Source organism: Ursus americanus, chromosome 30 (genome assembly GCF_024610735.1).
Source record: "Ursus americanus isolate L20-20 chromosome 30, mUrsAme1.1.p, whole genome shotgun sequence".
Taxonomy (NCBI): Eukaryota; Metazoa; Chordata; class Mammalia; order Carnivora; family Ursidae; genus Ursus; species Ursus americanus.
Window position 1 is genome coordinate 26,947,940 of NC_142156.1, and position 27,337 is coordinate 26,975,276.

A 27,337-nucleotide genomic window follows, 5' to 3' on the forward strand; every position below is an offset into this window, starting at 1 on the left:
ATACACTTTACATTTATATATTGGGGAAGTTTCGCAGACAGAAGGAAAAAGGGAATTCAGAAACCCTGTTTTCAAGTTTGCCTCTGTGATAATTATAATTTGGCTCTGTATTTAGTTATAATTCCACTCTTAAAAGGTAGTAATACACCATAGCTCTCAGAGGCTCACCATCATGGAATCAATCTGAAGAAGGTTCTGAGACAGTCAACAGTCTCTTTCTGAAATATAGTTTCTTTACAAGCCTTTAAAATGCAGACATGGTTTTATGAAGACATGCCATTATTTATTGTGGTTGTTTTAAATCTTTCACAGTTTTTTATTTCTCAGGGAGAAACAAAAACACTTTTTTTTTTTTTTTTTTTTTTTGGTAAGCAAGGCAGAATAGGAATTGTGTATTAGAGAATAAGCCTCTTACCTCCTAAAATCCCCTACAAGTCCTATACCATCTGGCTGCCAGCAGACCACTCCCTCAGGAGACCAGACCATTCTTCTAACCCTGCTTATCAACCAACTTGAAATAGCTCTACCTTTCCTTTTTTCAGGGCGGTGTAGACATCTTTATACTGTTGGTATTTTTCCAGCTCTGCCTTCACCAGGACCTGACGAATATGCATCACTTCCTCCACAGTGAGAGCTAGGCATTCCACTGGATAGCAGAATTCCTCCTGAAATTCGAAAGTCCACATGAATGAGAAACTCCCACCCCCCTTTTCTGGCATTGCACAATTTCCCTTCAGATCAGACACCTGGTTAGTAGCTTCAGAGAAGAAAAGAGGTTTCCCGATGAACACTGGAACAGAGCCGGCTCACTCTGGGGACCACATCATTTCTAATTACACTAAGACAACGATGGCAGAAAACTTTTGGGGACCATGTCAAACACCATAGCCTATTGAAATTTCCAGGAAAGGAAAGTTCCTCACATTTGGGTGCATATTTTGCCTCAAGTTTCTATTCCATTAAGCACAGCTATGGCATCTATGCGTTGAAATGTTGAAGAAAATTTTCTTGTTCTAAACCAAATTGATGTGAGTTTTCTCTTATGATTATGCAGACATTCCTTCCTGTTGTGTTGTGTACTATATGCTAATAGAGAAATAGCAAATCTACAACACTGGTACTGTTTAGAAAACTGGTCTGTGGTACCCAGAAGAGCCAAAATAAGGTGGTTAGTAATTTATACTGAGAAGCATTATTTAGTGGTAAGTTACATCAGCACATCGTGAAAAATCCTAATGGTACGAGAGGAGCTGGAACATGTAACTACTGGAACCACCTCTCCAGGCTGCCCCCCAGTTCTCTGGATTTCTGTTGTTACTTTTAAACAACTGCCGAATACACAGTCAGCTCTGAAAAGACGTGGAGAAAATCTTAAGAATTTCACAATAAATATTTATGCCAGCTGTCTTATGTTAATGGTTTCCCTAAAAACAGCCGAGGAAGATGTTGATGTAACTGATCCCACTGAATAAAAGAGCCTCACCCCCATCTGCTCCCCACCCGGCTCTGCGCTTGATTGGTGGGTCTAATAGAAAGACAGAACGGTCTTGTGCATTCTCACCCTGCCAGGCTTCACAGGGGCCATTGTGGTGCAGGGACACTGAAACTTAATGTTCTCAGTACAAACACATTATAATTCACTCCCCCCCACACACAATAGCATTGCTCACAGGCATTCTGGAATCAAACAAGCCAAATGGGAAAGCACATGACTATGAATGCAGTCAGTTTATGGAGTTTTAACATTCAGTTCTGTCTTTCAATCAGAAAAACAAAAAACAAATCTAGGTTGCAAACTTGATAAACATTAGCATTTACTAAAAAAAGTAGTTTGAAGAACTGCTTCTTACTAACAATCAATACAAAATCATCTCTGTTCAGGTTGACTTGAAGAAAGTTAAATTTGCTTAAAAATGTTTTTGGGAAAAAATCCTGCAATTGAATTTTTAAGAGGAAGAGCTTACTTAGTATCTGGAGGGTGGGAAGGTAGTCTGTTCAGGAAGATTATATCATGTGGTCTAAGATGTCTAAAATACTTTTTAAAAAAATTACCATCACATAATTTTCTCTTTCAATGGGAAAAGCTTTCAAAGATAACAGGATTAAATGGGCTTGTCCAGTGTCTACTCTGTTTTGCTCCACCCTGAGAAAATAGCCTAGTGTCAAGTGGGAACAATGCACTGCCTGTGGTTAGGTTAGACCACTAAAATTGTGCATGAGATAAGCATTGTTGGCTGCACACGTCTGAATGATGACTTTTCTCAGCTTTTAACACATTTCATAAGCAGCTTTCCTTTGGTCTTTTTTATTCATTAGTGATGAGTGTGACTGTGGTGCATTTCTGACAGCCAACTATGTGGCCGCGGAGCTAGAACAATCTAAGTTATGAATCTAGCAACTGGCCAGGTCCTCACTACCTGAGATTGGTTGCTGTGCAGGTGGGAAGACAGCAAATAGTGTCAATTTAGTTAACTTTACAACTAGGGCTGGTAAACACTTCTGGTAGATGGGAATCCTTTTTATTTGCAGGGATATCCTAGCACACACAAGAGACCTGACAGGTGTTATTTCCCTCTTAGTCTCACGTCACAAACGGACTTAGTCAAGCATACTTTCGACTTACTGCTTTGAACCATATGAAAATCCAGTACTTCGTAGGACAGAGTAAGAAATTGTATGTGTGTGTGTTCTTGTCCTTTTTTAAACTTTCAAGTAGATTACTGTTGAGTAAAATAATTTCCATTGGGTCAAATGCTAATGTTTTAATTCTGGTGCTTTCCCAAGGACAACAAAACTTTAATGCAACATGAAAGAAAATAATAAATAGTTACTAGAATTATTTTTCATTATTTTTTTTTTGATTGAGAAAAAATACTAATTCAACAGCCCCGAAGCCAAATTAAGCCTTAGCCTTAACAGATCTTGCTGAGATGCTAATGCTTCAATCTGCGAGGAGCACTCAGGCTTTAACAGTGAGTGAGAGCTTTACACTGGGCTTGGTCACTCCTCCTCATGCCCTGAACTCTCTGTCAGAGCCAGACACGGACTTTAAAATCTGCCTGCTTCCCTGTGCTTGAATCTCACTCCTAAATTTAGGAAAGGGAAGCTAAATCTGAAAGAGTTTTAATAAAGATTCCAATATGCTATAGGAGATGAGCCTTTAGAACTTACTTCATATGTATGTCACTAAAATCACTAAGCTTTTTATTCAATATTCTGGTTACATTTACCATTTAGAAGGGTCAGAGTTAGGGAGCACTGGAATTCCAGAGCATAATGTAGACTCTGGTTTCTGAGTCACAGAGAGAATGGGAATGTGCATACTTTATACAGTATTTTTAATGAGCAAAAACTTTGTAAGTAGCATATATCCGAAAATTATCTAAAACCACCATTTTCTTGAGTTTTTAATAAACCCAAGGCAGATTTAAATTAAAATAGCACCTATTAAGTTTGATTACTCTTCTCTTTTTTCAAGTTCAACTTTAAAACTCAAAGTGAACTCTTTGCCTACAGTAATAGTATAGCCTTAGTAGACAGAGATCTCTGTTTGGGGAGGATTGATAATAAAAATGAAAATGCCAGCAGATCTTCGGTAATAGTAGTAAAAGTGACAGGAGTTAAAATGCCATCCCTGCACCTGACCATGTACTGCCCAAAGGGCCAGATCTAAAATGGGAAAAAGAAAAGAGATCTATCCTCTGTTTCATGACAGTAAGACGAGAAAGGAATTTGATGTATTTCATTTACATTCAGTGTCTCTTTCCCAAACCAAGATGGGAAATAAAGATTAACAAAGAAACCAGCTGCTGGTTCATTTGTCAAGGATAGGTTTAGTAAATAAAGGACCTAGAAGAGCCAGGACCCCGTATGAGGCGGAACAGGCCAAGCAGCTGTAAACACCGGCAGCGTGGCGGCAGTGCGTGCTGCTCTGGGGGCAGGGGAAGCTTTCAGCATAGTTTGAGAGCTTCTTATTTCACTGGGGTTTGGCAGGTATTATATTTTTTTTTAAAAATATATTCTGCATGAAAAACTAAAAAATAATGAAATGCATAAATTTAAAATATTTAAAATAACCCCATTAATAAAAGGAAAACTTAAAATTTCTACAGAGAAGTGGGTTGTCATAAAAACCACTTAACACCCTGACCCACACAACACAGCTCTGTGAAAGATGCTGGGGAACAGAGAGATTCTGAGCCCAGGGTTGGCACATGCTATGGGTGCACAGCCCCTTGGAGCCCATGGTGGGGTGTGCGGGAAATGGGGAATGACATGGTTCCATGGGTGGGGGAGTCCCCGTGGCTATGTGGCCTGGCAGAAGGCTGCTCTGTCAGCTGAGTGAGGGAGCAAACGCTGTTCCGATGGCGGGAAGGCCCGGGGAGGAGAGCACCCCGCAGGCTGCCGGGGAGTGCCTCCTGCACACGGAGAGGAGATGGCATGCCTCCTGCTGTACAAGTGGGTCGCTCACAGGTCCCTCTAATCTGATGCTGCATTTTGAGTTTGTTGTCCTTTCAAGGTCATTTTCCTTTCAACTGAGATCATGGTGTCATCTATGCATCCTACAAAAGACTGGAATCAACGATCAGAAGCAAAGTGCCCATCTAAGCTGTTAATTGTTCAGAGTGCGGCAGTTGTGGTATCACTGTCAAAGAGATAGAGAGAGTAAAATAATTCCCAGAACCAGCAGAAAGAGGCCAACCTTTGAGGATTTCCACCTGCTGGTAAAAGCTCTCTCACATAGATAATACATAGCCCCTGCTACCCCAAACATGGCTGCTTCAAAAGGATGAGAGCTGAGCAGAGAAGCTGTTTGTATGGTAGAAAACAGTGGTCGGAAAGGCGTCCTTGGCCAAACACTGGTTATCCTAGGAACCTGAACAATAGATAAGGGAAAAAGAAAATGGCAGGGGGAAAAGAAAAGGAGAAAATAATGCTGAACATGAGTGACCTACAATAGTGGTTACAGAGCATGAAAGAAAAAAACAAAACAAAACAAAAACACCACTGAGGACGTTAACGGTAGATTCCACATGTGTGTGACCACACCAACGTCTGCTCCCGTATGTACAAATCAGTAATCACACCAGGAAATGATTCCTAGAGACTCTCGGAGTTCACGCGGCAGACACTTAAGATGTTTCTAACTTGGCTGTCCTGGGAACAGCTGCCTCCCGGCCTGTGAGAGCGGGGCTGGGGAGCGTGCACCAAGCAGCACCTGCTCCCCAGCCCCTGGGGAAGGTACTGAAAGACAAGCTGCTTTTACTTCGATGGGCAATCATCCTCGATCATTTGACCAAGTGATGAAAAAAATTATGTTTTAAACATTCTAAGGAAAGTGAGGGAGATACAATAAAAAATAAAAACGAAAACCAATGAAGACGTTCCTGCCATTTTCAGTGGAGGGGTTAAAAATACAAAATGATTCCTCGTTTTCTTAAATCTAGCTAAAGTTTTAAATTGTCATACTTTTAAAAATGATACTTACCAAGCTAGAGGGCACTACCACAAGATGAGTATGACTTTATGGATTTCCCAAAACAAGCTCCTAGCAAGAAGGGTCACTACTCTGACTTGGATGTTACTTTGTCCCGGCTGGCGCCCTGGGCCCTCCGAGGGAGCTGTGGTTCCATGTGGAACCTGAACGCCATCCAGTGCTGGAGAGAAGTGCTTTCCCACCGACTTTCACTGAGACTCTTCTCTGAGACTGCGGATTGGTTTTATCTTGCTCTTCTTCGCCACAAAAAATAACTCACAGCCTGACCTAGAACACACTAAGAGTTCCCCTTTGTCAGGAATACACTTCTGGGCCCTCCATGTGGGCTGATGGTCTTTCTTCTTTTACTTCTATGGTATTTTTTCTCTTCTATTCAAAACTTCTCTTAGTAGCTGAAATTTCTTTTAATTGATCTGACAGTTCCTCTACATCGATAATTTTTAAATTTAACATGAACGATGGTGTCATGTGGTCACAAGGCCCAGTACACAGCTGAATGATAAACTGGCTTCTAAGAGAAAAGTTGGGTGAAGAGAAGAATCTCCTGATTATTGGACTGGTGATCTCTTACACACTTTTAAGCTGTGACAATAACTATATTTTGCTAAAGCAAAAAGTTGTTCATGTTAACAAAAGTCTTTGGATTCTGAAGTTTGAACTTGTCTGGTTAAGAGTTCTGTTTTTCTACTGGTAAACCACTGGTGAGGCTATAGTTAATCAACGTTTCAGTGATTATTTAGGAGTTAGAGGAATTCTATCAGGAATTGACATACAATCACTAGTTCTTTAATCAAACTGTTGGGGAACAGAGATGACTGACTAAATTTCAACACTATAAAGCTCTGTTCAAACTTGGTATCTTCACAATAACCACACTAGCTTCCTCTACTTTGAGGGAGGGACACCAGTTATTGCTTCATTTGAACCCTTGATGATTCAAGATTGTGTAAAAATATAGCCGAAAATATGGGATAAGCAGATTCCAGTGCTTTTTATTCATGAGTATCTGAGAGAACATTAGCTATTAGGTTGCTGGTAGAATTACTGATTGAAGTCTTCATTTCACCTGCAAATATTTGTGAAGTCAAGTGGGACTACAAAAGCATCTTTGCAGAGCTCCCTTGGTTAGAGAGTCTGTTACTTCTTCCTGGCAGGGGCCTACTGTCCTGGGAATCAACGCCACTAGACAAACCTGAAGTCTTGGGAAAACAGCAAAACTGTCATCCAGTGCAAACAGCAGCTTTGGCTCCAAGATCATAAAACATACTTGAAAACAATGTACAATGGTTTCTAAGGGATCAAAATTCTCCCCTCATACTTCTGCCTCAATAAAATAGTATACTGTAGGCAGACTCCACTAACTTTTTGATGAGCTTTACTAATTTTTAAGCAGACTAATTCCCTTTAAAAAGAAGAAAGCCTTATATAATAATACATATTTCAACCACTGATAAGTCTTCTGGAAAAAAAAGTACTTTAAAATGAACAAAGAATGGTCAAATTTCATTTAGGTTACTGTTAGAGTTGGTTTTCTTATGATATTAAAAGCAAATAAAAGTGTTTAAAGTTCATTTTAATGTTTGGAAGTTTTTTTTCCCTCCTAATCATCGTCTCAAGAAAGCTAATGATAACAGGCCTCTAACTGCTCCTTAAGTGACTATGAAGTCTTCCAGTTACTTACAAGAGATCGGGAGCTCTGCTTGGATGGTGGCAGAAACTGTCTTACATTTGTGGGTGTTTCCTTTTCAATGGAATGTCGTCTCTGGGGTGGCTGCCGTCTCTCTGGCTGGGGTGTTGATGATATGGGCAAGAATTTTGGAGGCTCTAAAGAAATGAAATGGACCAAACTGAAATGAACTTTCTTACAAAATAAAAATCTTAAGATTCTGAATTTCTAACAGAAAACCCTTTGTCACTTGTGACAAACACTGCTTTCAAAGATGAAGTGGTTATTTCATTAGAGGGTTAAGACTGGAGGTCCTTATGGGGATACTATGAGGATTGTTATAGAAAAATCTCTGCAAGATAAACTTTCCTAGAGAAATCGTGAGGAAAAAAGAAAAAATATTTCATATTTTTAATATTCATTCAAATTTATACATAAAAACACAATTATAGTCTCAGCTTCGTACATACAAATGCCCTCATGTTATATACCACCGAATTTTGCAATTAGAGTCTCAGGCATGTAAAATATGTAAATTTTGTAAAAATACATATTCTGTGTGTCCAAAAAGACTACCATGTCATGCCAAAATTTTCAAGCGTACAGTCCTTTTATATTCTCCTTTTTAAAAGATGAAATATAAAAACTCTTCCTTTTTGATGTTTATCAAGACATTTTGTCCTCAGATTTAAATCAAGCTCTATTTAAATTTCAAAAAGTAAATTCCAGTTTTGATGTTAATATTGTTAACACTGCTCTCTTCTACCTACTAATATTTTGGGACAGGGCTTAAAAGGAGAATGTCTTAGGGTTTGAATGGTTCTGGATTCACATTGTGAAAACGTAAGAAGAACATTAGAAATAAATTATGTTGCTAACCTCAGTTTTTTTGGTACTTCCTCCTACTCTCCCTGCAAAGTAAGCCTGCTGCAGCAGTGTTATGGGTGAAGAAAGTGAAAGTCAACACAAAGTTAAAAGTGACCCATCTATTTGCACAGTCCCACCAAGAGAAATCACCAAATAAAAACAACACAATTTCCACGATCAAGAAAGATACAGAAATCTATTATGTGATTTAATTGAATCTCTATAATATTTAACTGGCCTGGCCAAATACCAATTATAGGTAATAACCAAGGTCAGCCCCTACTGTTCTTGATATAATCTGATTAAGTAAATCAAAATATTAAATAATTTTAATCACTAAAAACTCCACGTGTATAAGAAATCGAATCAATGTTTTAAGAATATCTTAATATATAAGTGTTTTTCTCCTGGAAAGTTTTTTTTTCATTGCAGTAAAACATACATAAAATATATTTAGTGTATTTTATTTTTTTAAAAGATTTTACTTATTTATTTGACAGAGAGAGCACGAGCAGGGGGAGAGGGAAAGGGAGAAGCAGGTTTCCCCGCTGAGCAGGGCCCCGGGATCATGATCTGAGCTGAAGGCAGACATTTAACTGACTGAGCCACCCAGGCGCCCCTGCCTTTTTTTTTTTTTTTTTAAATATTTATTTATCTACTTGAGAGACCAAGCAAGCACATGAGCGGGGGTAGGGGTAGAGGGAGAGAATCCTCGAGTAGCCTCTCCAGTGTGTGTGGAGCTCCACACAGGGCTCAACCCCACAACCCCATGAGATCTTGACCTGAGCCTCAACCAAGAGCCGGACGCTTAACCACATGAGCCACATAGGCACCCCTACTGTCTTTATTTTTAACTGTACAGTTCAGTGGTATTAAATATTTACATCATTGTGCAACCATTATCATCTTCCATCCCCATAACTCTTCATCTTGTAAGACTGAAATTCTGTAACCATTACAATAACTTCCCATTCTCCCCTACCAACAGCCCCTGGCAATTACCGTTCTATTTTCTTTCTGTATGATTTGGACTACTCTAAGAACCCCATTATAAATGGAATCATACAGTATTTGCCTTTTTGGAATTGCTTTTTTCCCTTAGCAAAAGGTCCTAAAGGTTTGTTGGTGTTGTAGCTAATTGCAGAATTTCCCGTTTTTAAGGCTGAGTAACGTTCAATTGGATGGTCCATATTTTGCTTAGCTGTTCATGCTATTGTGAATATTGCTGCTCTGAGCAGGGATATATATCTCTTTGAAACTCTGATTTCAATTCTTTTTTTTTTTCTGCTTTCAATTCTTTTGCTTATATAATCAGAAGAATTGTTGGATTGTACTTAATTCTTTTTTTAAATTCTCGAGGAGTCACCATACCGTTTTCCACAGCACCTGTACCATTTCACATTTCCAACAGTGCACAGAGTTCCAATTTCTCCACATTCTTGCCAACACTTGTTATCTTCTGGTTTTTGTTTTGATAGTGGTCACTTTAATGGGTAGGAGGTGGTATCTCACTGTAGTTTTGATTTGCATTTCCCTAATGATTACAGTGATACTGAGAACCTTTTCATGTGATTATTGGTCATTTGTATGTCTTCTTTGGAGAAATGACCATTTGAGTCCTTTGCTCATTTTTTAATTAGGTTGTCTTTTCTGTTGTTGAGTTTCAGGACTTTATATATTCTCTGAATATTAATCCTTTATTAGATATATGACTTGAAAATATCTTCTCTTCTGTGGGTTGCCTTTTCATTCTCTTAATATCTTTTAATAGCACAGAAGTTTTCTATTTTCATAAATTCTGATTTGTCCATTTTAAAAAATCTGTGCCTTTGGTGTCATATCCAAGAAACAATGCCAAATCTAATGTCATGAAGCTTTTGCCCTATCTTTTCTTCTAAGAGTTTTATTATTTTAGGTCTTACATTTAGGTCCTTAATCCATTTTGAGTTAATTTTTTCATATGGTGTTAGGTAAGGGTCTAATTTCATTTTTTTATAAAGGTTTTATTTTTTTATTTGACAGAGAAAGAGAGAAGGAGTGTAGCAGAGGGAGAGGGAGAAGCAGACTCCCTGCTGAACAGAAAGCCCAACTGGGGGCTCCCTCCCAGGACCCAGAGATCATGACCCAAACAGAATGCAGATGCTTAACCGACTGAGCCACCCAGGTGCCCCTAACTTCATTCTTCCACATGTGGATATCCAGTTTCCCCAGCACCATTTGTTTAAAGACTATGTACCCATTGAATGGTCTTAGTACACTTGTCAAAAATCTTTTGACCATATAGGTGAGGGTTTATTCTGAGCTCTCTATTCTATTCCATTATCTATATGTCTGTCTTTATGCTAAAGAGTGTTTTGATTACTGTAGTTTGTAATAAGTTTTGAAATCAGGAAGCACAAATTCTCTAGTTCTATTCTTTTTCAAGACTCTTTTGGCTATTTGGGATCCCTGAGATTACATAAGATTTTAGAATGGGCTGTCTTCTGGGGCACCTGGGTGGCTCAGTTGGTTAAGCATCTGCCTTTGGCACAGGTCATGATCCTGGAGCCCTGGGATGGAGCCCTGCTCATCCGGGAGTCTGCTTCTCCCTTTCCTTCTGCCCCTCCCCACTGCTCGTGCTCTCTCAAATAAATAAATAAAATCTTAAAAAAAAAAAAAAAGAATGGATTGTCTTCTATTTCTGCAAAAATGTCATTGGCATTTTGATAGGGATTGCACTGAATCTGTGGATCACTTTGGGCAGTGTAAACATTTTAACAATATTAAGTCCTCCAATCCATGAACACAGGATCTATTTCCCTTTATTTAAGTCTTCTTTGATTTCTTTCAGAAATGTTTTGCAGTTTTTAGTGAGCAAGTCTTTCACTTCCCTGGTTAATTCCTAAGTATTTTATTCTTTTTGATACTATCATAAATGGAATTGCTTTTCTAATTTCCTTTTCAAATTATTTATTGTTTGTGTATAGAAATACAACTTATCTTTGTGTGATTTTATATTTTGCTACTTTACTGAATTCATTTATTCTAACAGTTTTTTTTTGTGTGTGGAATCTTTTAGGGTTTCCTTACATATAAGATCATATCATCTATAAAGAGATAATTTTACCTCTTTTTTTTCCAGTCTGGCTACCCTTTATTTCTTTTTCTTGCCAAATTGCTCTCCCTAGCATTTCCAGTACTATGTTGAACAGAAGCGATGAAAGCAGGCATCCTTGCCTTGTTAATGTTTCTTAGAGGAAATCCTTTCAGTCTTTTACCACTGAGTATGATGTTTGAGGTGGGTTTTTCATATATGGCTTTTATTATGTTGAGGTAGTTCCGTCTATTGCGAAGTTCCTCCTAGTTTATAAAGTTTTATTTATGTATGTATGTATTTATTTATTTTATTTTATTTTTTTTAAAGATTTTATTTATTTGACAGAGAGAGAGACAGACAGTGAGAGAGGGAACACAGCAAGGGGAGTGGGAGAGGAAGAAGCAGGCTCCGAGCGGAGGAGCCCGATGTGGGGCTCGATCTCTGAATGCCGGGACCACGCCCTGAGCGGAAGGCAGACGCCTAACGACTGCGCCACCCCGGCGCCCCTATAAAGTTTTTATCATGAACGGGTGTTCAATTTTGTCAAATGCTTTACAGCATCAATTGAAATAATCCTGTGGTGGTTTTTCTTCACTCTCTGAATGTGGCACATTATACTAATCAATTTTTATATGTTGGATCATCCTTCCAGTCAGGAATAAATCCCACTTGGTCAGGTATATAATCCTTTTAATATACTGCCGAATTCTGTTTGCTAGTATTTTGTTAAAGATCTTAAAAAAAAAATCAGTATTTGTAAAGGGCACTGGTTTGTAGTTTTCTGTCCTTGTAGTGTCTTTGTCTGGCTTTAGTATCAGGGTAATGCTGGTCTCATAAAATGGCTTAGGAAGTATTCCCTCCTCTTCATTTTTTTTGGGAAATGGTTGAGAAGGATTGGCAGTAGTTTTTAAAAAGTTTGGAAGAATTCACCAGTGAGGCATCAGAGTCAGGCCTTTTCTTTGTAGGGAGAGCTTATGCTTACTAATTCAGTATCCTGACTATGGTTGCTGGTCTAGTCAGATTTTCTCTTTCTTTCTGATTCAGTCTTGCTAGGCTTGGCATTTCTAGGAATTTGTTCATTTTATCAAGGCTATGCAATTTGATGGTAATTGTTCATGATACTCTCTAGCTCTTTTTATTTCTGTAGAATCAGCAGTCATGATCCCCCCTTCATTTCTGATTTTAGCGATTTGAGTCTTCTTTTTTTCTTAGTCTAGCTAGCTAAGGGTCTGTCAATTATGTTGATATTTTTGAAGAACCAATTTTTGGTTTCATTGATTTTTCTCCATTGTTTCCCTATTCTCTATATTTTATCTCTGCTTTAATCTTTATTGTTTCCTTTCTTCTGCTAGCTTTGTGTTTAGTTTCTCCTTTTTCTAGTTCCTTAAGTTGTAAAGTTAGGTTGTTGGTTGGTTTGTGCATTCATTCCTTCCTTTCTTAAAACCAGAACATTTATTGTGCCACTAATCACTGAAATTTCTTGTTTTTAATGTGTTTATAGCAATAAATTTCATCTTAGCACTGTTTCCACTGTGTCCCATAGTTTTGGTATGTTGTGTTTTCATTTTCACTCATTTCTAAATATTTTCTAATCTCTCTGGTGATTTCTTCTTTGATGCATTGATTTTTAAAAAGTGTGTTGTTTAATTTCCACAATTCTGTGAATTTTTCAGTTTTCCTTTTGCTAACTTTCCTTTCTAACTTCGTCCCGTTGTGGCCAGAGAAGACACTTTGTATGATACCTACCCCTTAAAATCTATTGAGACTTAACTTACAGTTTAACATATGGTCTATCCTTGAAAATGTCCCATGGGCCCTGAAGAAGAATGTATTTTCTGTTGTTGGGGGGAGTGTTCTGTATATGTCTGTCAGATCTAGTCTGGTTTATCGTGTTGTCCTGGTCCTCTATTTCCTTATGCTCTGTCTGGTCGTTCTATCCATCATTGTGAGAGGGTACTGAAGTCTCCAACTATGATTGCAGAACTGTCTATTTCTCCTTCATTTCTGTCAGTTTTTGCTTTATATATTTTGACGATCTGTCATTAGGTGCATAAATGTTAATTGTTCTATCTTCTTACTGCACTGAACCTTTATTAATATAGTGTCCTTCTCTGTCTCTTGTAACTTTTTTTTTTTTTAAAGATTTATTTATTCGACAGAGATAGAGACAGCCAGCGAGAGAGGGAACACAAGCAGGGGGAGTGGGAGAGGAAGAAGCAGGCTCATAGCGGAGGAGCCTGATGTGGGGCTGGATCCCATAACGCCGGGATCACGCCCCGAGCCGAAGGCAGACGCTTAACTGCTGTGCCACCCAGGCGCCCCTCTTGTAACTTTTTTAACTTTTTTTTGATTTAAAGTCTATTTTGTCTGATGTCAGTATAGATTCCCCACGTTTCTTTTGGTTACTATTTGCATGGAATATCTTTTCCATCCTTTCACTTTCAATCTGTTTGTGTTTTTGAATCTCAAGGGAGTCTCTTCTAGCCAGCATATAGTTGGATCATGTGTTTTTATCCATTCTGCCAACCTCTAGCTTTTGATTAGAGAGTTTAATTCATTTACATTTAAAGTAATTACTGATCAGGAGGGACTTCTGTCATCGTGCTATTTGTTTTCTAGACGCCTTAGAGCTTTCGTCCCTCTTTTCCTTCATTCTTGTCTTTCATGTTAAACTGATTTTTTAAATAATAAAATGTTTAAATTCCTTTCCCATTTTCTTTTTGTGTATATTCTGTAGCTATTTTCTTGGTGGTTACCATGGAGACTACATTTAACATCCTAAAACTGTAACACTCTGATTTGGATTTATAGCAGCTTAATTTCAATAACATACAAAACTCTGCTCTTCCCCAGCTTTGTCTCTGTCCCTTTTGGCTGCTGGTGTCACAAAATTACATTTTTTTAAAAAAGATTTTATTTATTTGACAGAGAGAGAGACAGCCAGCGAGAGAGGGAGCACAAGCAGGGGGAGTGGAAGAGGAAGAAGCAGGCTCCCAGCGGAGCAGGGAGCCCGATGTGGGGCTCGATCCCAGGACCCTGGGATCACGCCCTGAGCCGAAGGCAGACGCTTAACGACTGAGCCACCCAGAGGCCCCACAAAATTACATTTTTATACATTGTCTTCCCCAAAATATACACTAATAATTCTTTTAAGTGCATTCGTCTCTCAAATTACATAGCAAACAAAAAGTGCAGTTATAAACCATTTTTACAATACTATTAGCTTTTATAATTGCCCATGTATATTACTGAGATCTTTATTTCTCCTATGGCCTTGAATTATTGTCTAGTGTCCTTTCACTTCCCCCTATAGGACTTCTGAGCATTTTTTACTGGGAAGGTCTAGTGGTTATGAACTCCCTCAGCTTTTGTTTATCTGGGAACGTCTTAATTTCTCCCTCACTTTGAACAACAGTTTTGCTGGATATAAGACTGCTGGTTGACTTTTTTTAAGCACTTTGAATATACAGATTTTCCCCACTATCTGAAAGTAGAGCATTCCTGTGAAACCTTTTGTAAGCTGAAATAGCAACTGAAGCATTCTGTAAAAGTGAAAATCCTCTTTGGATTTCTTTCAGTTAGCTAAAACAGGTATTAATGTTGACCTCTCATAAAAAGTGAAGTGGTGTAAAGCAAACTTTCAGATAGTGGGGTGGAAAGCTGCACTGGTCCAGTATCTTCTGGCCACCAAAGTTTCTGATGAGAAATATACTGAAAATCTTATTGAGGATCTTTAGTATGTAGTGACTCATTTCACTCTTGTTCTGTCTTTGGCTTTTGAAAGTTTGATTACAGTATGTCTTGGTGTGGGTCTCTTTCATTTTAGTTGAGCTGCTTGAATGTTTATATTCATGTCATTCCTCAAATCTGGGGAGTCTCAGCCATTATTTCTGTAATTATTCTTCCTGCCCCTTTCTCTCTCTCCTCTCCTCTGGGGACTCCCACAGTGCATATGTTGGTCCACTTGACGGTGTCCCACAGGTCTCAGTCTCTTTTCCTTTTTTTTTTTTTAAAGATTTTTTTTTAAAAGATTTTATTTATTTATTTGACACACAGAGAGAGGCAGCAAGAGAGGGAACACAAGCAGGGGGAGTGGGAGAGGGAGAAGCAGGCTTCCTGCTGAGCAGGGAGCCCAATGCGGGGCTCGGTCCCAGAACGCTGGGATCATGACCCGAGTCGAAGGCAGACTTAACGACTGAGCCACCCAGGCGCCCCTCTTCAGTCTTTTTTCTTTCTGTTCCTCAGACTTGATGCTTTCCATTGTCCTATCTCCAAGTTTGCTGATTCTTTCTTCTGCCTGTTCAAATCTGCCTTTGGATCTTCTAGTGAATTTTTCATTTAAGTTATTGGAATTTTTGGCTCCAGAATTGTTTGTTTGCTTCATTCTAGGTTTTCTAGCTCTTTACTGATCTTTCCATTTTGTTCACATACTGTATTCTTGACTTTCTCCACATCTTCTTTTATCTTTGAGCATTTTAAAGCAGTTTTTTAAAAGTCTTTGTTTGGCATATCCCCCTCTTTTTCTGGGACAGTTTCTGTTGATTTATTTCTTTACTCTGAATGGGCCATACCGTCCTGTTTCTTTGTATGCCTTGTGATTTTTTGTTGTTGTTGTTGTTGAATATTGGACATTTGAATCTAATAATGTAGTAACTCTGGAAATCAGATTCTGCCCCTTTCCCAGGGTCTGTTGTTTTTTGTTATGGTTTTTGTTTATTGTTTTCTTGATTGTTGTAGGCTGCCTCTGTGCTGAGGATCAGCCTGAGAATGTAAACTTAAGATCTTCTCGGGTCTTTTATGAGCCATTCTCTGGGCATGCACTGTCACTTTATAATTTTCTCTGTATATGTAGTTTCTGAATATCCTAGTCTTTAATGTCTGGCTCCCAAAAGGGAAAAAGCTAAGAAGGAGGTGGGTAAGGAGACTAGCCCTTTAGATAGTGAATACTTTAGCATTCAGGGAACTTGCAACAAAGCAACAATAATCACTGCCACTTTGTCTACACCTTTGGAATCAGATGCAGCAATCAGAAGACGGATTCCCAATATTTGGAGGACTGGGTCCTTTTTGCCCACCCTAGCTCCTGTAAGCTATGTGCAAGCTGCTTCAGGAACAGTACACTGCTGCCTGCCATGTGGCTGGGGGTGGGGCACGAGTAGCGGCTATTGTGCTAAGAGCTGAAAGTGACTGAAATTAACCACAATTTTTCATCTAAATCTTCCCATGGAAGTTGAAAGCCTTCAACAGACTCAGAGTTCCAAAGGACTTACATCAGACAGATTCTGCCAGTACAACTGTTGTTGAAGTGGGAGACAGATTCCTGGTGCTTCCTACTCCACCACCTTCCCAGAATCCTCTCCCTTAATGTGTAATTTTTAAATCTTTTATAATGATCTTATACATAAAAAAGATTATTAAAAACATTTAGAAATGTGGTGCCTGGGTGGTTCATTTGGTTGGGTATCTAACTCTTGATTTCAGCTCAGGTTGTTATCTCAGGGTCGTGGGATCAAGCCCTGCATCAGGCTCCATGCTTGGTGTGGAGTCTGCTTGAGATTCCTTCCCTCCGCCCCTTCCCCCACTTGCACTCTCTCTCAAATAAATAAATACATATTTTTTAAAAAAGCATTTAGAAATTAGTTAACTTTAGATTTTGTGTTCAGAACCTATGAAGAGATATAAATGCGTTTTTACTACTCATCATGTATGTGGGTGTGGATATGTGTATATGTGTGGGTGGGTGGGAATGGTAACAAGTGTGATTATTTAGGGCTCCCAGCTTAAATTCAGACAAGGAGGTAAATTAATCTAAAAAATACACACAGACAGTTGACTTTTCCCCACAACCATTATCTGTAAACCCAAAGGTGACTGATCTAAGTTAAGAACCTGAGGCCCAGTTATCAGTTCAGCCCTACCTTACTATGTCACTTTAGGAATACAACAATATTTTTGCTCCTGACTAGGGAAAATTCCAGGGTTAGTTCCTTCTACCCTAAATGATCACAAAGCACTCTGGGATTCCCTATTCTAGGTCCAGTGTGTTTTTGAAGGAATCAGAGGCTAGCTCTTTGTACCACAAATACTCACTCTTCCTCGTGGACACAGCCTCTACTAAGGGATCTTCAAGGAAGGAGGGAGATACACTGCTGCTGCTGGTTGACTTGTGTAGAGTTTCCTCCTGAGAAAGGTGTGGGAAGAGAAATAGAGAGACTCCTAAGATACTAGTGCTCTCATGCTAATAACATTTTACTGTTAGAGATTTATTTTAATGTGAGGCACCAAATTATGTCAAAGGTTCAAGGAAAATAGAAGACAAGCTAGAAGTTATCTAAAAAGAGACAAGCCTGGGTTTGTGTCCTGGCTCTGTCCCTCATTAGGGTGATGTGACACCGCAAGTGTCTCATCTCAGTATCATCATTTGGTATTTAATACCATCTTTACACTGTACTATTGGATCAGATGATATAATGCACTCAAAATGCTTAACATTACCAGGCACACAGTAAATGGTGGTTAATATCATTATTAGGGAAGTATTTAACACATTTATAAAAGTAACAGATTGGTAACTGCATGAAAGTAGATATTATGTGTCTCATTCATTGTTGTTAGTAACAAACCCACCGTTAGTGATGAATAAATATTAATATTTGTTGAATAAATAGATGAAAATAAATATTTCACAAAATGTCACATGAATCTAGAAAAATGCCTACATTATGCAAAATAAAATTTAAATTCCGATTGCCAATGAGATGAGACCTTCTTAATTTGTTTCAGATTATACCAAGATGAAGTACAATATTCATGAAAACTTTATTGTCTACTATGTGATGGAGGGTATATATGAACCACAAGACAATGTATTTCCATAATATCTACAGAAACTTGCTAAATATTTTTAAATGTGCAAGAAAGAAAATTAGGTTAAAATATTCACCTATGACTATGTGAGACAAATAGTGAAAAATCTCTCTGACCTACTTAAAGCGACTTTAAGAACTAATTTAGCCATTCACAATAAATGGCCTCACCTAAAATCTACTGCTGAAAGCACTGGTTTCACATAAGCTACAACACAAAGGATCTGGTCAAAGAACAGGAGATGAAAAAAGGCGGTGTAAACCACACAGTTCGAATAAAGAAGGTCTGAATGGTGACCCCCCACTCTTGGTACATACCATGAAGACTAAATCAAGCAACAGAACCAAAGCCTTAACCCCAAACACGGTGTAGAGGTCACACAAATCTCAGAAAAGCTAGCAAGCAACTAGAACGACCTCCTCCTGCCTATGGAAGGTCAAAAGGAAATAAAAGCCAAGATGATCTCTTAGGAAAAGAAAAAAGGAGCCATACACAGTAGTCCCAAATAATTATGAGGTAGGTGCCACCTTGATTTAAACAGCAGAACCCCTCCCCCCCACCTCACATACCTCAGCCCTCCTTACCCAGAAACATTTTTAAAGCCCAATTTTACAGAATTCGGAGCATGCCCACATGCTCCACACCACTCCTCTTTACAGTTCTGACTTGCTCCCACTGTGAACAACTAAGAGCCCATCCTGGGGCAGCCAGGTGAGTGCAAGTCAGTCAGTAAGAGACAGAGAAGTGGTGAGGACACTGGCACGGTGTGAGGCCTTTTGGGATTTGCTCCCAGAAGCTGCTGGTGATCCTCTGCCCCTACAGGCCCACCACAGGCAGCTGCACTCAATTTCTCACTACTTGAAAACGAATCTTCGTTAGGCTTAGTTCCTGGCCCAGAGGAATCACACTCAGAAGGTGCCAGCGGACTTGGAGGTCAGATCTCCTCAGAGAGAGGATGTGGGTGTAGACTCCTGCTTGCTTGCCCTGTCATGTCCATTCCCTCGACTAAACACTTGGCTGGGGGATCCTGATGGTCTCTGACCTCTGAAACTATTGCCAGGCCTGCTCTCTGAAACTTGCTTGTTTGTACTGATTCAGCTGAGTGTCTCTGACACTCACGAAACTAGGCCTTTTCTAGTTCTACATCCTGACCAGTGACTCTTAACCAGGTCCTGGCTGGAACAAGGTCACTTCCAGAACTCCGGCTCCTTCACTGCTGCTTTGCTCCTAGGGTGGTACTGAAGGCTGCCAGAATCGTCTCAGAAACCAGTCTGGGTGATTAAAGAATAATTCCTTAATTCTAACTTGGATGAATGTGGAGCGGATGGAGCCAGCAACCACGACAGCAAACAGAAGCGGGGAGGCTGGCTCTGTGTGTGTATTGTCTGTCTGGCAGGGCCTAAGGGAAGAGAGAGGCAAGGAGGTAATTTCATTTTACACAGTGGAGATACATAATACCGATGCTGTAGACAGAGGGCTTGAGAGAGATTTAGGAAGCACTAGCATCCTGATTATTGCTGGAAAACAGGGAGGACGTGAGATCTTCCTCCAAAGGGCAGCAGGGGAAAGATGAAATCCGGAGAACCCTAGCAGAGTTTTCTTTTGCAGATCTGTCTATTGGTATTACTATTACAGAAAGAACAGGCTTCACTTTGGGTTGGTTTGTGTGTGAGACAGAGAAGAATCCATGGAAAAATACTTTTCTTTTTCCTTCCCCCAAACAAAGGGAAACACCCTGAAGATAATACATTTGCCTTTTTTTTAAACTTATTTTAGTACCACTATAATCTAAGACCACACAAATATTTCAAAACTTATTCCATAAACTATGAGCACTGTACTGGTCTTTCTGAAAAACCAGTGTTTTTGTGAATCCACTGTGAATCCACTGTTTCATTTCCTGCTAAACAAATGGATTTCAACTTTATTGACTGGAAGATGGGAAGAGATTAAGCAACAACTGAGGCAACACGGTGAGTAAACTAGGTCAGAGAGGGCTCACGTTCTGAACATGGAGTCAAGGTGTGTGAAGCAGGCCGTCACGGACTCACCTCGGAGTCAGAGCTGTCCAGCTCAGCCAGAGTGGGAGCTTTGAGGAGTTTCTTCCGCGGCACAGGCACCTGCTGTGCGGCACTCAGCCCATTTTCTTTCTTTTGTGATGTTAAACCTCCATTCACCATTGAGGATTCCACAACGTTCTTTGGAGGTTCAGGGGTAGTCACATCTGGCAAAAGAAAGGCAAAAGGTTACCTTTTCTCATGCTAAGAAAGGTAACCAGTAGACCAAATGCACTTTCCCAAGTACCCACTTGGTAGCACAAACCACAAGCCAGGTAATGTGGCATTTCCATGTCACACAAATACAAATATAATAACACTTATGTATATAAAACATTTTTGTTAGATAAGAACTGTCAGATTAGAGAAAACCTTTAGATGAATAGTAACAGATTCACATTTATACATCAGAATTTAGAGCTGGAAGGAATCCTATAGGTAACTGACTCTAACCTCTTAATCTTGCAGAGACCCAGAGAGGCTAGTTTTACTCTATAGTCTCCAAAGAGCTAGTGACAGATGGATCAAAGTGGTGGCATACACAAAGCCATAGCAGGCATATGGCTTTAAGATTTGAAAATGGTTTAATTTAAAAACCAAAATAGTGAATAATCTATATTTACATAAACGTGAACACAAAGAATCTGGGACCCATTCCCTTGGATAAAGCTGACTTAGATTAATTATTGAGAGCTCAAATCTGAGTGGGAAGGCAATACAACAGATCAAAGAAATGTGGCAGCAGAGTATGGAGTGTACAGAGTACAGAACACAGAGTACATAATGTATGAGTACAGAGCATGGAACATACAGTATAGAGTATAGATTACGGAGCACCGAGTAGTACAGAAGGTACAGAGCATGGAGTACACAGAGTATGTAATACAGAGCCCAGAGTAGAGAGTAGAGAGCACAAGGTGTATGAAATACACAGTACAGACTACCGAATATAAAGGATACAGTATACAGTACAGAGTATAGAGTATATTTTTGTAAAGTGACTTTATTTTGATATGCATATTATTCATTCAATTTCATTTTTCATAGTGCATAGCTATGTATGGAAGTATACAGGGAAAAATAAACATTAGAAATACCTTAGGATGGAAGTATATAGGCAAGGATGACATTCAGTATATCCCCATGAACAGGCTTAGAAGCATCACAGGACAGCATCCATTAGAAAAGAATGAAAGCCATGCAAAAAATCTATCCAAACCACGGCAGAAAAATGCAATCAGTACAAGTTATAGTTTCTTGTATAGGACAAAAGTATACATGTTCTTTGGATTGGAAACATAATATAAATAAATATGGTTTGGCTTTTATGCCCAAACCAAAAATCATCTATAGAAGTAACAAGTGTGGATGCCACATGTGACAATAAAACATTAAAGGCCACGGTATATAGTCTAGGGTGAGTAGTACAGAGGAGAGTACAGAATGTTAGTAGTACAGAGAGTACACAGAGTGTATATTGTATAGAATACAGAGTACAGACCAGAGCACAGAGTACAGAGTACAGATCATAGAACATATAGAGTATATAGTATGGAATACAGGGTATATGCAGCATGTAGTATATAGAATGTACAGAGCCCGGAGTATATAGTATGCAGAGTACAGGGCACAGAGTACAGAGAGCAGTGCACAGACTGTATACAGTACAGGGTACAGAGAATATAGTACGCAGTATACAGTAGAGCATGGAGTAGAGTACAGAATACATAGTACAGAGTATAGACTAGAGAGTACAAAGCATAGACTACAGAACACAGAATAAGAGTACTGAGTACATAGTATAGAGGACAGGTTATCTAGTATAGAGCACACAGCACAGAATATAAAGTACTGAGTATAGAGTACAGAGTATACGTTATAGTAAGATGCAAAGTTTTGGGTTCAAAGTCCAGCTCTGCTGCCAGTTGTCTGACAGCTAGGTTAAATTCAAAGGTTAAGCAAGTTACCTAACCTCTTGTTTCATCATCTGTAAAATGGGCCTAACAACAGACATGGGCTCTTTTTGAAGATTAAGTTAACAACTGCATACAATATACTTACTCAATACTGTGTGTAATAAAGGCAACACACAATAAATCTTGGCAATTATTAACACTGATTTTTATCTCTATTTGTAAGTAAATTAAGGCTCAGGGTGACTTAGCCAGTTACACAGCCAGTGTGTGGCCCAGCTGATACTTGATTCCTTGTTAGTATATGATTCTAAAGGCCACCTTTTTGCCCCTGTAACCTGTACTTACTCTTCTAATGCAAGTGGAACTAATTTTCTTCAGTATTTCGAATGATGTGTTAAACACAAAGTTTAATAACTACTAAATTAGAGCATTTACAAGCGAAAAAAAAGTGAAAAAAAAAAAGCAGTCACCGCATAATTTAATTTACAGACCAACAACACGAAACTGATCTTTGCACATGGAATAGTCTGTGAAACTCCTGTGGTTGAAGGTAAAGGGTGAAAGCATGAAAGTGGAATAAGACATGATTAAAGCTCCTTTAGGAGGGAAAGCACTGTCACTGCATTACTGTAAAATATAGCAGTTTCCCTCCCAACATACAATTTTTATACACTTGAAGTGCAAGAGGTGGATTTCTAGGAAACATTCAGTTAATAAGCATGTTCTGGCATAAACTTCCTTGACATTATTAAAAGAATCATGAAAATTATTATAAATGACACGTATCTAGTTAAGTATTTACAATTTTTGCTATTTTTAGGGATCAAAAAGGTCAGAGCACATGCCCTTGTGAACGAGAAGAAAGGGTCTGAGTAAGCAAGAAAGGAGGGAGGAAAGGAAGACATGGAAGACAGATCAGTCTGTCAATCATTTATTTAACATAAAATTTTTCATAGAAAACTTGACAAGACATGTGTTAATTTTCTTATTCCCTTTCCAGATGTTAAGTAGCTGTAACAAAAACATAACTGGGGAAGGGGCTGCGCTGAGGGGGACTAAGGGCAAAAGCAGCAAGTTTTTACAAAAATTTAAAGGTGAAAATCTTTATTTATTTTATTTTTTAAAAGATTTTATTTATTTATTTGACAGAGAGAGACAGCCAGCGAGAGAGGGAACACAAGCAGGGGGAGTGGGAGAGGGAGAAGCAGGCTTCCCAGTGGAGGAGCCTGATGTGGGGCTCGATCCCAGAACGCCGGGATCACGCCCTGAGCCGAAGGCAGATGCTTAACGACTGCGCCACCCAGGCGCCCCTAAAGGTTAAAATCTTTAAATAAATCTTTCCCAAGGGGGTGTAGAGAGCAATAGTCTGCCACACTTAACAGAATAATTGAGAAGCTTTCCAGAGAGCAAAGGAGGAAATGATAGGCTAACTGATTAATTCCTACTCAAGAAAAAAGGTAGTGTTCAAATACGGTCTTGAAGCATATTTTAAAAGATCTTATTCTATAGTTTATCTTATTCTATACACTTCCTGTAGAATTGCTCATGTTGTTGTAGTAGTTAGGCTTTCAAGAGAAAGCACAAAGTTAAAACACACACATCTTTTGTCTCCTCTTAGCTGCCCGGATTCCAGTCGAGGCGCCCACACTGCAGGTACCGTGAGAAAAGAAACCATCAGCTTTCTGAGGTGGGTCTCACATTTCCATTCCTCCAAGTCAGAGTTTCCCTATGGGTGAGACCACTAGTAGTGCATGGAGGAACACTGGAAGTTTTAATGGTTATATATTTATTTTAATTCTTCAGAAAAAAATATATCAGATAAATGGCTTTATAGATGTTTTTCCTTAAGAAATTTAAAAAAAAATCATGGATGGTATATTAAAATAATTTAAATAATACTGGTGGTACTTAAAGCCTGGCAAAAATCTAACCTAAAGTTTAGGGAATACTGTTGAGTGACCATGGCTGCCATGAGTTCATTTCATTGTCAATGCAGGAGATTTGAGAAATGACCTAAGAGCTCTCTACTTGTCTGAACATTACTATGAGGTTGATAACTGTATTTGAGCTCATTGACTGAAACTGAACTCATTGACTGAAATAATAACCTTGTACTGAATTCAAAGCTTTGAGATAAATGGAATTGATAAAAAAAATTATGTAACAGGCTTCAGGATGATCTCCACATATAAGACTAAATACCATGTGTGATTTTATCTCATACTTTATATTTGAAAAGATCCACTGGAACATATTTTTAGAGAAATTTTTAAGTAGTTTGATTACTAATAACTTTCTGCTCCAATGAAGAAATCCTTATTATTACTTCAAAGTATCAAGTGAGAAAACCAAGGAGTTGTACCTCTATATAAGATAGAACTTCTTGAGAAAAAAATGGTGATATTTATAAATAAGCAAAAACATTTAAGACGCTAGATATGGCTTTAGAAGTCACATACCTCAGAGTCAGAATCTAAAATGCATAACCATGATATTAAATACTTTATGTAGTAACTTTATATATGTTAGATTCACCCAACTGCTGCCTTATTTGGTTGGAGGAAATATGACTGTGATACAGATTACACATTTATTATTTGCATTGTAAAAATAAATTATACTTACCTTAATTAATGTTGAATGGATTACGATTTTCCACTAAGCATTAATATTTCTAAGACATACCTAAGCAGCAGAATATACTTCATTATGTCTTATTCTATACTTAAGTTCAGAGGCATTATCTATACTACATATTTAAGTATTTACTCCTTAGTGTGTTCATTTCCCAACTTAGAGAAGAACTGTATTCCAATCTTTGCAATTAGGTTACAAGAATGGATCAATTTTTTCCATTTATTATTTGGGACATTTTAATTGATTGGTCAAAATGCAACAATGAAAGCATAAAAGTAGCTAGCACAAGAAATCGAGAATGAAGCATGTGGAAATCATGAAGTGCACTTAAAATAGCAAATGATAAGCAGCTGAAAGCAAATACATTTTTTTGCTATTTTTTTATATCATGGAGGTTATGAGCTTCCTTCCCAAATCAGAAGCCACCATATAACCTATAAGAACACGAAATACACTTATATATAACGTGTGTGTGGGCATGCAAACTGTCCAGATCAGCTACCCGTGCTTAATTTATGTCAGCCAACAGTCAATGTGTTTAGATAGCCAGCCACTCCCTTGTAGTCCAACTGATGGAAACATCTCCAGAAAAAGAAACACAGTCTCTAGAATATATACTGCCAACTTTTGGAGATTATCAGTAACAAGTATGTACCAAAACATTTCTGAGTTTATTTTCCAGACCATTTTTATAAGGTTTTTCTTTTTCTTTCTTTCTTTCTTTTTTTTTTTTTTTTTACAACATTTACTCTCCAAATGGTTGATAAAATAAAAATTTTCAAATGAATAAAGAAAATAGAAAAAGCTCTTCGGTGGTCAGTCAAAAGTAGTAAGTGAAGATTGTAAAATATTTATCTGAGTTTTTTAAAAGCACAAATGACAGTGATGCCTGAGACCTACAAATATAAACAGAAATTTAAAAACAGTTGGGAACTAATTTAGCAATTGGAGGGTGCTCAGTAAATATTCATAAACAGAATAGGATACAAGAACTCTTTGGCTCTTTAAATATGAATTTGTATATAAGCTATGCCAACAATTACAGAGCATATGAAAGAAAACTCTGGAAGAAAATATTAGTGCCAACATCTTATCTCATTTTACATTCAAAACGACAGCTTCCAGGGGAGCCTGGGTGGCTCAGTCAGTAAGCAAGTGCCTTAGGCTCAGGTCATGATCCCAGGGTCCTGGGATGGAGCCCCATATAGAGCCCCACGTAGGGCTCCCGTGAGCCGGGAGCCTGCTTCTCCCTCTCCCTCTGCCACTCCGTCTGCTCATGCTTGCGCACGCGCTCTCTCAAATAAATAAAATCTTTAAAAAACAAACAAAAAAACAGCTTCCAAAATGAAAAATTCTAACTTGCAAAATATTTTATTTGGATTAAGTTGGCTTTGAAAATTCATGTATAAAAACTCAATTTAAAAAGGGGCTGATATTAGAGATCAAATTTAGTCATTAATGGTTATCTGTTTCACTATTAATCCCTGTCTATTTAACAGCAGGGATCTAAACTTGTACTACAAACACAGAGCACATTAATTATACAGTTGATCCTTGAACAAAGCCAGGCAGGGGTTAGGGGTACAGACTTCCACCCCAGTCAAAAATCTGCAAATAACTTTTGACTCTCAAAAACTTAACTACTAATTAAGCCTACTGTTGACTGGAAACTTTACTGATAATATAAACAGTCAATTGACACATATTTTGTATGTTATATGTATCACGTGTGTGTGTGTGTGTGTGTGTGTGTGTATATATATATATATATATATATACTGTATTCTTACAATAAAGCTAGAGAGAAGAAAAAATTTTTAGAGAAAAGAAAATATTAAGAAAATCATAAGGAAGAGAAAATACATTCATAGTCCTATATGCACATTTACTGAAAATAATATGTACGCAGGCAGGTCAGGCCAGGCTGGAGGCAGCAGTGGGCCTGGTACCATGATGGTGATATTTTGCAGCCTGAGGGCCTTAGCAGAGGCAGCTGCCTGCAGCCACAATGGCCTGGGGATACAGTAGAGCTGCCCTGTCTGCCTGCAAGTGCGGGCACACATGAGTGGGAGGGGAGGAGTCCATGCTTGGTATGGGGTGGCCCCAGGCCTGCAGCAGCCTGCATAGCCCCTGAGCCCTGTGCAGGGAGGACTAGGGAGCAGGGGGGGTGGGTGTGTGGGCTCCCTGTGCAGCACCACCCTGCTCTCTGGGCACATTACCTGCTTTAGCTCAGCATCCTGTCCACCAGCCCTGGGTGTAGACCCTGACCGTCCTGTCAGCAAAAGGGGGCAACCTGCAGCCCTGTTCAGTCTTGGGTCCCTGGGGGCTGCTGACAACCTCAACAGGCCTCCCTGGGCCTACATGGGTCCTCGGAGGGCAGGAGGTTAGTTGCCTTCCATTTGGTCCAAAGAAGACTGGGGTGGACAGTTGTACATAAATGTGTAGCTTTTGCTGTCAACTCCTAAATAAAAAAAATATGCCTGTAAGTGGACCTGAGCAGTTCAAACCCATGTTGTTCAGGGTCAACTGTATTTTACAACCAAAGCCATTAGAACATATCTGTATTTTTATAATCTCAAACAGCACTCAGAATCATTGGTGACTAGGCTCTACCCAGAGGGAGCACTGGGACACCAAAGACAGCTCCTGCCTGTCAGCTGAGGAGTGGTGGTCCTCTGAAGTAGCTGACAGCTTTGAGTCTAATTACTTAAATAACTGAATGCTTTAGAGAATACGAAGTGTCAAAGCTTTGTT

At 38.8% G+C, this 27,337-nt stretch overlaps 1 protein-coding gene across 2 annotated transcripts in view; it reads right to left on the bottom strand.

Annotated features, from left to right (window-relative positions):
- Positions 1–27,337, bottom strand: part of SPIRE1 (spire type actin nucleation factor 1) — a 207,254-nt gene that overhangs the window by 10,067 nt on the left and 169,850 nt on the right. The window contains exons 9-13 of one of the 2 annotated variants that reach the window (XM_045815141.2): positions 20,025–20,197; positions 17,197–17,287; positions 7,179–7,321; positions 4,703–4,876; positions 528–665 (exon numbers count right to left, since the gene is read on the bottom strand). In XM_045815141.2, the coding sequence (XP_045671097.2) occupies positions 528–665; positions 4,703–4,876; positions 7,179–7,321; positions 17,197–17,287; positions 20,025–20,197 (719 nt within the window). The remainder of the gene's footprint in view (positions 1–527; positions 666–4,702; positions 4,877–7,178; positions 7,322–17,196; positions 17,288–20,024; positions 20,198–27,337) is intronic. The other variant, XM_045815142.2, reaches the window with a different exon arrangement.